At 55.3% G+C, this 14,481-nt stretch overlaps 1 protein-coding gene across 2 annotated transcripts; it reads left to right on the forward strand.

The window, feature by feature from the left end:
* The first annotated feature begins 2,713 nt into the window (after positions 1-2,713).
* On the forward strand, positions 2,714-10,230 carry TMEM219 (transmembrane protein 219). Of its 2 annotated transcripts, none has more exons than XM_072119477.1 (6): positions 2,714-2,846; positions 3,144-3,324; positions 3,892-4,087; positions 4,359-4,497; positions 4,653-4,800; positions 10,025-10,230. In XM_072119477.1, exons 2-6 carry the CDS (start codon positions 3,169-3,171, stop codon positions 10,157-10,159), a joined length of 774 nt encoding a protein of 257 aa, XP_071975578.1. In that variant the 5' UTR covers positions 2,714-2,846; positions 3,144-3,168; the 3' UTR covers positions 10,160-10,230. The 2 variants fall into 2 exon arrangements, with proteins under 2 accessions (XP_071975578.1, XP_071975579.1); XM_072119478.1 differs by having other exon boundaries at positions 2,730-2,908.
* The last annotated feature ends 4,251 nt before the right edge of the window (positions 10,231-14,481 follow it).

Here is a 14,481-nt window from a genome sequence, read left to right on the forward strand (position 1 = left end):
GAGGACTGATTACACATCTCTGCAGTGTGAGGACTGATTACACATCTCTGCAGTGTGAGGACTGATTACACATCTCTGCAGTGTGAGGACTGATTACACATCGCTGCAGTGTGAGGACTGATTACACATCGCTGCAGTGTGAGGACTGATTACACATCGCTGCAGTGTGAGGACTGATTACACATCGCTGCAGTGTGAGGACTGATTACACATCGCTGCAGTGTGAGGACTGATTACACATCGCTGCAGTGTGAGGATACAGAGAGGGCACAGCAGTGTGAGGACTGATTACACATCTCTGCAGTGTGAGGATACAGAGAGGGCACAGCAGTGTGAGGACTGATTACACATCGCTGCAGTGTGAGGACTGATTACACATCGCTGCAGTGTGAGGACTGATTACACATCGCTGCAGTGTGAGGACTGATTACACATCGCTGCAGTGTGAGGACTGATTACACATCGCTGCAGTGTGAGGACTGATTACACATCGCTGCAGTGTGAGGACTGATTACACATCGCTGCAGTGTGAGGACTGATTACACATCGCTGCAGTGTGAGGACTGATTACACATCGCTGCAGTGTGAGGACTGATTACACATCGCTGCAGTGTGAGGATACAGAGAGGGCACAGCAGTGTGAGGACTGATTACACATCTCTGCAGTGTGAGGATACAGAGAGGGCACAGCAGTGTGAGGACTGATTACACATCGCTGCAGTGTGAGGATACATAGAGAGCACAGCAGTGTGAGGACTGATTACACATCTCTGCAGTGTGAGGATACAGAGGGCACAGCAGTGTGAGGACAGTCTGCAGGGTCACACACTGGGTGTCATTGTCTGCCGCCTCCCCAGGATACGGGTCAGGATGTGCGTCTTCCTGGTTACAGCTTCCTGCACTCCGGGTCCTGGGCTGGGATTCTGTGAATGTGACGAGTCAGCAGAGGAGGGGGGGGGGGGGGGTCACCTGCGGCCCCTGCGCCAATATAGAAAGGAACAACAAATAGCGCCCCAGCACCCCCCCCCCCCCCTCAGCAGACAGTATCACATAGGATGGGATTAGATACACAGCTCAGCAGGCTGTATCACACAGGATGGGATTAGATACACAGCTCAGCAGACAGTATCACACAGGATGGTATTAGATACACAGCTCAGCAGACAGTATCACACAGGATAGGATTAGATACACAGCTCAGCAGACAGTATCACACAGGATAGGATTAGATACACAGCTCAGCAGACTGTATCACACAGGATAGGATTAGATACGACTCAGCAGTCAGTATCACACAGGATAGGATTAGATACACAGCTCAGCAGACAGTATCACACATGATAGGATTAGATACACAGCTCAGCAGGCAGTATCACACATGATAGGATTAGATACACGACTCAGCAGTCAGTATCACACAGGATAGGATTAGATACACAGCTCAGCAGACAGTATCACATAGGATGGGATTAGATACACAGCTCAGCAGGCTGTATCACACATGATGGGATTAGATACACAGCTCAGCAGGCAGTACCACACAGGATAGGATTAGATACACAGCTCAGCAGACAGTATCACACAGGATAGGATTAGATACACAGCTCAGCAGACAGTATCACACAGGATAGGATTAGATACACGGCTCTGCAGACAGTATCACACAGGATAGGATTAGATACACAGCTCAGCAGGCATTATCACACAGGATAGGATTAGATACACAGCTCAGCAGACAGTATGACACAGGATAGGATTAGATACACAGCTCAGCAGACAGTATCACACAGGATAGGATTAGATACACGACTCAGCAGTCAGTATCACACAGAATAGGATTAGATACACGACTCAGCAGTCAGTATCACACAGGATAGGATTAGATACACAGCTCAGCAGGCAGTATCACACCTGATAGGATTAGATACACAGCTCAGCAGGCAGTATCACACCTGATAGGATTAGATACACGACTCAGCAGTCAGTATCACACAGGATAGGATTAGATACACAGCTCAGCAGGCAGTATCACACATGATAGGATTAGATACACGACTCAGCAGTCAGTATCACACAGGATAGGATTAGATACACAGCTCAGCAGACAGTATCACATAGGATGGGATTAGATACACAGCTCAGCAGGCTGTATCACACATGATGGGATTAGATACACAGCTCAGCAGGCAGTATCACACAGGATAGGATTAGATACACAGCTCAGCAGGCAGTATCACACAGGATGGGATTAGATACACAGCTCAGCAGACAGTATCACACAGGATGGTATTAGATACACAGCTCAGCAGACAGTATCACACAGGATAGGATTAGATACACGGCTCTGCAGACAGTATCACACAGGATAGGATTAGATACACAGCTCAGCAGACAGTATCACACAGGATAGGATTAGATACACAGCTCAGCAGACAGTATCACACAGGAGAGGATTAGATACACAGCTCAGCAGGCAGTATCACACATGATAGGATTAGATACACGACTCAGCAGGCAGTATCACACAGGATAGGATTAGATACACGACTCAGCAGTCAGTATCACACAGGATAGGCCGGCTACAGGCAGGGATTGGGCTGGCTGTCGGGGTGTGTGAGGTGTCGGGTCGTACATGTCGGTGGCCGCTCCCTCCGCTCTGGCGGCGATACTTGTGTCCGGAGCGCGGAGCCGTTGGCAGTTTCTATGGTAACTGTGCGACACGTGGACATCCGTTAAACCGTCGTGGATCGGACGCCATTTTGTTGTAGCCCTCACCCTCAGTGCACGGGCTGAGGGACCGGAGTGACAGAGTCCCCGCCGCGAGCCTGCTGCCGGCTACACATGGGGTATCAGAGGGGGCGCTACCGCGGCGGGAGGGGGAGCGGGGAGTCCTGGAGCATCATGGGAGGTAGAACTACAAGTCCCAGCATGCTTAGCGCGCAGCCTGCTCTCCCGCACAATACAAATAAACGTGCCCTGTAATAACTAGACTCTGGGTCTGTATCTGGGAAAGCTGAGTGGCGGTAATATGTGTGGGGGAGGAGACAGATGAGTATAGCCCCGCCCCTGAATAATTCGCCCTGTAATCATGTTGTTGTGGCTCTGCGGGGGCGGGGTTACTCTTGTGTTTTGTGTCCCCTCAGGTGCTGAGGATGAGGAGCGGTCGCCATGTCCTGTCAGTTCTGCGGGGGGTTACGCCTCTGCGTCCGCCATCATCCGCCATTAGTGACGTTTTGGTTGTGTTTGCTGATGCTCGCCGCCACCTTCCTGTTCTACGCATTCTACATCCGCGCGTTTCCGGTGAACGACGCCGACTACACCAAGGTAAAGGGGATTCCAGGGCGCGGGCTGCATCCCTTTAAGGCTCTGTTCACATACCTGTCTGATTCGTTGTGTGGGTGTGCGCCCCCCTGACCTGCAGCCATTGGGGTCCCCTGCAGCGTCCATCACATCCGGGGAATGGCTCCTCATGTCGTATCAACTGGGAATGTGAACTGATCCCAGAATGAATTTCTGACTCGTAGCTGAGGATTTGTTACATGTGTCTGGACTGCAGACTGATACATTGTAACAAAATACAGGAGAGAAAGGAAGTTCTGTATCCTGTAGGAATCCAGTGTAACCGAAATCTCCTGCTGGATCTTCCCAGCTCCCAGGGGCGTAACTACAGGGGTAGCAGCTGCTATGGGGCCCGCAGTGTCAGGGGGCCCTGTAATCTGACCACACACACTCAAGAGTGGAGGATGTGCAGGATTATATATATACTACACTGCACATTGTACACCATCTATAGGGGGGCCCTGTCAGCTCCTGAATGTAATATATACTCGTACACTGCGACAAACCCTCAGCTGTGAGCAGTGGCACCTCTCTCGTCCTCTGTTTTTTTAGGATTTTGACACGGTTCTGCAGACACTGAGCGCCTCTAAGCTCTGTCCACGTTGGAACGCCACCGCTGCTGTGCCCTCCCTCCAGTCGTCCGAAGATGTCGCCAACGCGTCGGTCCTGGCCAGCGTGACTCTGCCGTCATCTGTCAATCACAGCGCTCTGCAGATACGAGCCACAGCCAGACAGCTGGGGATGACAGGTCCGTCCTCGCGGTGCTGATCCAGTCCCCCCCCCGCCGGGTCGCTGGATTTATACTTGTAGCTTCTCCATGTGCACTGGGGGTGCTCCTCACACTGCTGTGCCCTGAACTCTCTGCACCAGCAGGCCTCTGGCTACAACAGCAGTCACCAGAGGGGAGATGATGTGGAGCCCTTCGATGCATTGAAGACAGAGCACAGCAGTGTGAGGACAGACCCCTAGGGTGTATTTCCCTTGTTGCAGACCCCCTGTCTCCCCGTCCTTCTCCGCAGGTTTGGACACAGACTCCCATCTGCTCCTCACGGTGACATGCAGCTGGCGGTCCGCACAATGTAACCTCAGTGATGCCGAGTGCTCAGGAAAGTGCTGTGTTATAGTCACTGGTCCCAGGAGCCTCCTGCCCCACAGCTGGTGAGTCCATCTATATGAGCTCTTATCAGATCCCACTGATTTTGTCAAACTGACGCCAAAGCATGAACCCCAAAATGTTACCACACGACAAGACATACGGGGTCCTTTACAGCTGCCCCAGGACATCTTCATCATCACTGATCATCTCCCTGCAGGTCGTCCTTGCAGTGTTATGCAGCAAACCCCAGCAGACAGCAGCCCCCAGAAGAGCTCTATGTGATGGAGGGCGAGAGCGACAGACCCCCACAGTGTTATAGTCTGCACTATAGAGGAGACCCCGGCCTGAAAGCAATGATGTCTCAGGTAAGACCACCTGACATGGAAGAACTGGGGGGACAGGACAGGGACACGCTGACACTTGGGGGTCAGGACAAGGACACGCTGACACTTGGGGGACAGGACAGGGACACGCTGACACTTGGGGGAACAGGACAGGGACACGCTGACACTTGGGGGAACAGGACAAGGACACGCTGACACTTGGGGGACAGGACAGGGACACGCTGACACTTGGGGGACAGGACAGGGACACGCTGACACTTGGGGGGACAGGACAGGGACACGCTGACACTTGGGGGGACAGGACAGGGACACGCTGACACTTGGGGGACAGGACAGGGACACGCTGACATTTGGGGGGACAGGACTGGGACACGCTGACACTTGGGGGTCAGGACAGGGACACGCTGACACTTGGGGGACAGGACAGGGACACGCTGACACTTGGGGGGACAGGACAGGGACACGCTGACACTTGGGGGGACAGGGACACGCTGACACTTGGGGGGACAAGGACACGCTGACACTTGGGGGGACAGGGACATGCTGACACTTGGGGGGACAGGGACACGCTGACACTTGGGGGACAGGACAGGGACACGCTGACACTTGGGGGACAGGACAGGGACACGCTGACACTTGGGGGGACAGGACAGGGACACGCTGACACTTGGGGGACAGGACAGGGACACGCTGACACTTGGGGGACAGGAAAGGGACACGCTGACACTTGGGGGGACAGGACAGGGACACGCTGACACTTGGGGGACAGGACAGGGACACGCTGACACTTGGAGGACAGGAAAGGGACACGCTGACACTTGGGGGGACAGGACAGGGACACGCTGACACTTGGGGGGACAGGACAGGGACACGCTGACACTTGGGAGGACAGGACAGGGACACGCTGACACTTGGGGGGACAGGACAGGGACACGCTGACACTTGGGGGGACAGGACAGGGACACGCTGACACTTGGGAGGACAGGACAGGGACACGCTGACACTTGGGGGGAAAGGACAGGGACAAGCTGACACTTGGGGGATAGGACAGGGACACGCTGACACTTGGGGGGACAGGACAGGGACACGCTGACACTTGGGGGGACAGGACAGGGACACGCTGACACTTGGGAGGACAGGACAGGGACACGCTGACACTTGGGGGGAAAGGACAGGGACAAGCTGACACTTGGGGGATAGGACAGGGACACGCTGACACTTGGGGGACAGGACAGGGACACGCTGACACTTGGGGGACAGGACAGGGACACGCTGACACTTGGGGGACAGGACAGGGACACGCTGACACTTGGGGGACAGGACAGGGACACGCTGACACTTGGGGGGACAGGGCAGGGACACGCTGACACTTGGGGGGTCAGGACAGGGACACGCTGACACTTGGGGGGACAGGACAGGGACACGCTGACACTTGGGGGGACAGGACAGGGACACGCTGACACTTGGGGGACAGGACAGTGACATGCTGAGACTTGGGGGGACAGGACAGGGACATGCTGACACTTGGGGGGACAGGACAGGGACACGCTGACACTTGGGGGACAGGACAGGGACACGCTGACACTTGGGGGGACAGGACAGGGACACGCTGACACTTGGGGGGACAGGACAGGGACATGCTGACACTTGGGGGGACAGGACAGGGACACGCTGACACTTGGGGGGACAGGACAGGGACACGCTGACACTTGGGGGGACAGGACAGGGACACGCTGACACTTGGGGGGACAGGACAGGGACACGCTGACACTTGGGACAGGACAGGGACACGCTGACACTTGGGGGGACAGGACAGGGACACGCTGACACTTGGGGGACAGGACAGGGACACGCTGACACTTGGGGGGACAAGGACACGCTGACACTTGGGGGGACAGGGACACGCTGACACTTGGGGGGACAGGACAGGGACACGCTGACACTTGGGGGACAGGACAGGGACACGCTGACACTTGGGGGGACAGGGACACGCTGACAATTGAGGGGACAGGACAGGGACACGCTGACACTTGGGGGACAGGACAGGGACACGCCGACACTTGGGGGACAGGACAGGGACACGCCGACACTTGGGGGACCGGACAGGGACACGCTGACACTTGGGGGACCGGACAGGAACACGCTGACACTTGGGGGACAGGACAGGGACACGCTGACACTTGGGGGACAGGACAGGGACACGCTGACACTTGGGGGGACAGGACAGGGACACGCTGACACTTGGGGAACAGGGACAAGCTGACACTTGGGGGACAGGGACACGCTGACACTTGAGGGACAGGGACAAGCTGACACTTGGGGGATAGGACAGGGACACGCTGACACTTGGGGGACAGGACAGGGACACGCTGACACTTGGGGGATAGGACAGGGACACGCTGACACTTGGGGGACAGGACAGGGACACGCTGACACTTGGGGGACAGGACAGGGACACGCTGACACTTGGGGGATAGGACAGGGACACGCTGACACTTGGGGGGACAGGACAGGGACACGCTGACACTTGGGGGGACAGGACAGGGACACGCTGACACTTGGGGGGAAAGGACAGGGACACGCTGACACTTGGGGGGACAGGACAGGGACACGCTGACACTTGGGGGCACAGGACTGGGACACGCTGACACTTGGGGGGACAGGACAGGGACACGCTGACACTTGAGGGGACAGGACAGGGACACGCTGACACTTGGGGGACAGGACAGGGACACGCTGACACTTGGGGGACAGGACAGGGACACGCTGACACTTGGGGGATAGGACAGGGACACGCTGACACTTGGGGGGACAGGACAGGGACACGCTGACACTTGGGGGGACAGGACAGGGACACGCTGACACTTGGGGGGAAAGGACAGGGACACGCTGACACTTGGGGGGACAGGACAGGGACACGCTGACACTTGGGGGCACAGGACTGGGACACGCTGACACTTGGGGGGACAGGACAGGGACACGCTGACACTTGAGGGGACAGGACAGGGACACGCTGACACTTGGGAGGACAGGACAGGGACACGCTGACACTTGGGGGGAAAGGACAGGGACAAGCTGACACTTGGGGGATAGGACAGGGACACGCTGACACTTGGGGGGACAGGACAGGGACACGCTGACACTTGGGGGGACAGGACAGGGACACGCTGACACTTGGGAGGACAGGACAGGGACACGCTGACACTTGGGGGGACGGGACAGGGACACGCTGACACTTGGGGGACAGGACAGGGACACGCTGACACTTGGGGGACAGGACAGGGACACGCTGACACTTGGGGGACAGGACAGGGACACGCTGACACTTGGAGGACAGGACAGGGACACGCTGACACTTGGGGGACAGGACAGGGACACGCTGACACTTGGGGTATAGGACAGGGACACGCTGACACTTGGGGGGAAAGGACAGGGACAAGCTGACACTTGGGGGATAGGACAGGGACACGCTGACACTTGGGGGACAGGACAGGGACACGCTGACACTTGGGGGACAGGACAGGGACACGCTGACACTTGGGGGACAGGACAGGGACACGCTGACACTTGGGGGACAGGACAGGGACACGCTGACACTTGGGGGACAGGACAGGGACACGCTGACACTTGGGGGACAGGACAGGGACACGCTGACACTTGGGGGGTCAGGACAGGGGCACGCTGACACTTGGGGGGACAGGACAGGGACACGCTGACACTTGGGGGGACAGGACAGGGACACGCTGACACTTGGGGGACAGGACAGTGACATGCTGAGACTTGGGGGGACAGGACAGGGACATGCTGACACTTGGGGGGACAGGACAGGGACACGCTGACACTTGGGGGACAGGACAGGGACACGCTGACACTTGGGGGGACAGGACAGGGACACGCTGACACTTGGGGGGACAGGACAGGGACATGCTGACACTTGGGGGGACAGGACAGGGACACGCTGACACTTGGGGGGACAGGACAGGGACACGCTGACACTTGGGGGGACAGGACAGGGACACGCTGACACTTGGGGGGACAGGACAGGGACACGCTGACACTTGGGACAGGACAGGGACACGCTGACACTTGGGGGGACAGGACAGGGACACGCTGACACTTGGGGGACAGGACAGGGACACGCTGACACTTGGGGGGACAAGGACACGCTGACACTTGGGGGGACAGGGACACGCTGACACTTGGGGGGACAGGACAGGGACACGCTGACACTTGGGGGACAGGACAGGGACACGCTGACACTTGGGGGGACAGGGACACGCTGACAATTGAGGGGACAGGACAGGGACACGCTGACACTTGAGGGGACAGGACAGGGACACGCCGACACTTGGGGGACAGGACAGGGACACGCCGACACTTGGGGGACCGGACAGGGACACGCTGACACTTGGGGGACCGGACAGGAACACGCTGACACTTGGGGGACAGGACAGGGACACGCTGACACTTGGGGGACAGGACAGGGACACGCTGACACTTGGGGGGACAGGACAGGGACACGCTGACACTTGGGGGACAGGACAGGGACACGCTGACACTTGGGGAACAGGGACAAGCTGACACTTGGGGGACAGGGACACGCTGACACTTGGGGGATAGGACAGGGACACGCTGACACTTGAGGGACAGGGACAAGCTGACACTTGGGGGATAGGACAGGGACACGCTGACACTTGGGGGACAGGACAGGGACACGCTGACACTTGGGGGATAGGACAGGGACACGCTGACACTTGGGGGACAGGACAGGGACACGCTGACACTTGGGGGACAGGACAGGGACACGCTGACACTTGGGGGATAGGACAGGGACACGCTGACACTTGGGGGGACAGGACAGGGACACGCTGACACTTGGGGGGACAGGACAGGGACACGCTGACACTTGGGGGGAAAGGACAGGGACACGCTGACACTTGGGGGGACAGGACAGGGACACGCTGACACTTGGGGGCACAGGACTGGGACACGCTGACACTTGGGGGGACAGGACAGGGACACGCTGACACTTGGGAGGACAGGACAGGGACACGCTGACACTTGGGGGGAAAGGACAGGGACACGCTGACACTTGGGTGACAGGACAGGGAGACGCTGACACTTGGGGGGACAGGACAGGGACACGCTGACACTTGGGGGGACAGGACAGGGACACGCTGACACTTGGGGGGACAGTGACACACTGCGATTTGCGCCACTCAGGACCACCTTTGTTTCCTATCAGGAGGACTGTGCTGTCTCCTCTGGGCACTTGTTGGCTGCGATGCTCGTTTGCCTCCTCGTTGCCCTCCTGCTCTTCGTGGTCAGTGCCTGTTGGGTCAACCCCATCAAGGACAAGAGGACCCCCGCGGCGCTGTGATGGGGACTGTGGGTGTTTTTCCAGATATAAATTTTGTTTTCACACTGAAATAAACTATTCCCCCCACTCTCCCGGATTGTCCGATGTCTAATCTTCTCCTGGCGGTCACAGCCGGGCCCCGTCCTGTGGAGGGGCCACACATGAGAATGAATGGGAGTCATTATGGTTACTGTACAGTGGATGTTTACATTCATAGAGTGTTGCCTCCTCCCTGTCCTTCATTAGATTGGGGGTAACTTTGGTAAGATTGAAAGGGTCTGCAGGAGATTTTAGGACGGATCATGATTTGTAGGGGTCCTAGCGGTCAGACCTCCCCTTCTCTGCATGTTTGGAGAAAGAGACAGGGGCGCTTCTATGGTGTAATACCCTTTGTCAATAGTAGGATGATAAATATAAATATAACCTCTCACCTGGCGGAGTTGTGCTGGCAGGCACCACTCTGTGATGCACGTGTAGTATCTTCTGGTTCATGAAGTAGAAGAAGCGCTCGGCTCGAGCGCGAAACGCGTTGTTCGGAACTATTATTGTTATTTTTATAGATTTATATTTATCACTGCGTTGCTAATTTTATAAAATTAAAAAATCTTGAAAATACCACATTGGGTCGTCCTAGCGCCATCCAAACGCTCAACACCGCTACACACATCCAATGGAGACTCTCTGCATGTTGGGTGTTCTCCTGGCAATAAATCTTTTTAAGAAGTAACGAGCTTTGTAAATGTAACTCAATCTGGTGAACATGGATGTAAGGTCCACCTTAGGTAGGACCTATTAAAAGCAATCAGTGCCTCAGCCAGCTCCTTCTGTGGCCCTTCACCCTCCCCTCATATTGTGGTCTCTCATCTCCCCTCATATTGTGGCCTCTCATCTCCCCCTCATATTGTGGCCTCTCATCTCCTCCTCATATTGTGACCTCTCATCTCCCCCTCATATTGTGACCTCTCATCTCCCCCTCATATTGTATCCTCTCATCTCCCCCTCATATTGTGGCCTCTCATCTCCTCCTCATATTGTGACCTCTCATCTCCCCCTCATATTGTGGCCCCACTCATCACCCCCTCATATTGTGACCTCTCATCTCCCCCTCATATTGTGACCTCTCATCTCCTCCTCATATTGTGGCCTCTCATCTCCCCCTCATATTGTGGCCTCTCATCTCCCCCTCATATTGTGGCCTCTCATCTCCCCCTCATATTGTGTCCTCTTATCTCCCCCTCATATTGTGTCCTCTTATCTCCTCCTCATATTGTGGCCTCTCATCTCCCCCTCATATTGTGGCCTCTCATCTCCTCCTCATATTGTGGCCTCTCATCTCCCCCTCATATTGTGTCCTCTCATCTCCTCCTCATATTGTGGCCTCTCATCTCCCCCTCATATTGTGTTCTCTCATCTCCTCCTCATATTGTGGCCTCTCATCTCCTCCTCATATTGTGTCCTCTCATCTCCCCCTCATATTGTATCATCTCATCTCCCCCTCATATTGTATCCCCTCTCATCTCCCCCTCATATTGTGGTCCCTCATCTCCCCCTCATATTGTATCCCCTCTCATCTCCTCCTCATATTGTGGTCCCTCATCTCCCCCTCATATTGTGTCCTCTTATCTCCCCCTCATATTGTGGCCTCTCATCTCCTCCTCATATTGTATCCTCTCATCTCCCCCTCATATTGTGGCCTCTCATCTCCTCCTCATATTGTATCCTCTCATCTCCCCCTCATATTGTGGCCTCTCATCTCCTCCTCATATTGTGGCCTCTCATCTCCTTCCCATATTGTGGCCTCTCATCTCCTCCTCATATTGTGGCCCCTCCTCTCCCCCTCATATTGTATCCCCTCTCATCTCCTCCTCATATTGTGTCCTCTCATCTCCCCCTCATATTGTGTCCTCTCATCTCCCTCCTCATATTGTGACCTCTCATCTCCTCCTCATATTGTGTCCTCTCATCTCCCCCTCATATTGCGGCCTGTCATCTCCTTCTCATATTGCGGCCCCCACTTATACCCCCCTCTCTCGCTATATTGTGGGCCTCCTCTTGTACCCTCCCCCCCACATTGTGGCACACCAACATATTCTCTGTTACTTGTTTCAAATTATTAAAGAAAACACCCCATACTTACCTGTCCCAGCGTTTCTGAGCAGATCTACAGGGTAACAGGGATGATGCAGAGAGCTAATGGCTGATAAGAACATTAAAATCCTCTATCTTAGATATTAATGAATTAAATCTCCAGTTACATTCTATGATTGTAATCATTACATCGTGGAAGGTGCTAAGGAACAATATCCCATGGAGGTCTGTGTGTATATATACAGAATTATCCTCAAAATCAAAGTGGAAAATCATATTGCAGGCCGATCCAACAGTGGAAATACCTCAAGGCAATGAGGCTCAGTGGTCTGTGGCCTCTATCTACCTGTACGACCTCCCTACAACACACAACCAGGTTCCGGATGAGGCTCAGTAGTGTGTGTGGCCTCCATGTGCCTGTATGACCTCCCTATGATGCCTGGGCATGCTCCTGATGAGGCTCAGTAGTGTGTGTGGCCTCCATGTGCCTGTATGACCTCCCTACAATAACTAGGCATGCTCCTGATGAGGCTCAGTATTGTGTGTGGCCTCCATGTGCCTGTATGACCTCCCTATGATGCCTCGGCATGCTCCTGATGAGGCTCAGTACTGTGTGTGACCTCCATGTGCCTGTATGACCTCCCTATGATTCCTCTGCATGCTCCTGGGGAGGCTCAGTAGTGTGTGTGGCCTCCATGTGCCTGTATGACCTCCCTATGATGCCTCGGCATGCTCCTGATGGGGCTCAGTAGTGTGTGTGGCCTCCATGTGCCTGTATGACCTCCCTATGATGCCTCCCCATGCTCCTGATGAGGCTCAGTATTGTGTGTGGCCTCCATGGGCCTGTATGACCTCCCTATGATTCCTCGGCATTCTCCTGATGAGGCTCAGTATTGTGTGTGGCCTCCATGTGCCTGTATGACCTCCCTATGATGCCTCGGCATGCTCCTGATGAGGCTCAGTATTGTGTGTCCTCCATGTGCCTGTATGACCTCCCTATGATTCCTCGGCATTCTCCTGATGAGGCTCAGTATTGTGTGTGGCCTCCATGTGCCTGTATGACCTCCCTATGATGCCTCGGCATGCTCCTGATGAGGCTCAGTAGTGTGTGTGACCTCCATGTGCCTGTATGATCTCCCTATGATGCCTCGGCATGCTCCTGATGAGGCTCAGTAGTGTGTGTGGCCTCCATGTGCCTGTATGACCTCCCTATGATGCCTCGGCATGCTCCTGATGAGGCTCAGTAGTGTGTGTGACCTCCATGTGCCTGTATGATCTCCCTATGATGCCTCGGCATGCTCCTGATGAGGCTCAGTAGTGTGTGTGACCTCCACTTGCCTGCATGACCTCCCTATGATTCCTCGGCATTCTCCTGATGAGGCTCAGTATTGTGTGTGGCCTCCATGTGCCTGTATGACCTCCCTATGATGCCTGGGCATGCTCCTGATGAGGCTCAGTAGTGTGTGTGGCCTCCATGTGCCTGTATGACCTCCCTATGATGCCTCGGCATGCTATTGATGAGGCTCAGTAGTGTGTGTGACCTCCATGTGCCTGTATGACCTCCCTATGATGCCTCAGCATGCTCCTGATGAGGTTTAGTATGTGTGTGGCCTCCATGTGCCTGTATGACCTCCCTATGATGCCTCGGCATGCTCCTGGTGGTGCTCTGTAGTGTGTGACCTCAGTGTGCCTGTATAACCTTCATACAACACCTGGACATGATCCTGAAGAGGCTCAGTATCGTGTGTGGCCTCCACGTGCCTGTATGACCTCCCTACAACTCCTCGGCATGCTCCTGATGAGGCTCAGTAGTGTGTGTGGCCTCCACGTGCCTGTATGACCTCCCTACAACACCTCGGCATGCTCATGATGACACGGCAGATGTTCTCCACCATACCTCAGTTAGCTCCTGGGCAGCCTGTGGTACAACGTGGTGTTACTGGATGGGAGGAGACTTGAGGTTCCAGATGCTCAGTTGGATGCAGGTCTGGACAGTCCACGGCATCAATAACAATAACTTCATCATGGAGAAACTGCTGACAGTCAACAGCCACATGAGGCTCAGCATTGTCATACATCATAAGGAACCCGGGGCCCCTGTACCTGCATATGGTCTCACCATGATCTCATCCTCAGTCAGGACACCTCTGGCCTGCACATGGAAGCAGGGCCGCATCTGCCATGAGGCGAGATGAAAATCTCGCTTCAGGCGGCAGAATGCGGGTCCCTGTAAAGGGCGGCGAAATTCGCCGCTC

This window comes from Engystomops pustulosus, chromosome 8 (genome assembly GCF_040894005.1).
Source record: "Engystomops pustulosus chromosome 8, aEngPut4.maternal, whole genome shotgun sequence".
In the NCBI taxonomy this organism is placed as follows: Eukaryota; Metazoa; Chordata; class Amphibia; order Anura; family Leptodactylidae; genus Engystomops; species Engystomops pustulosus.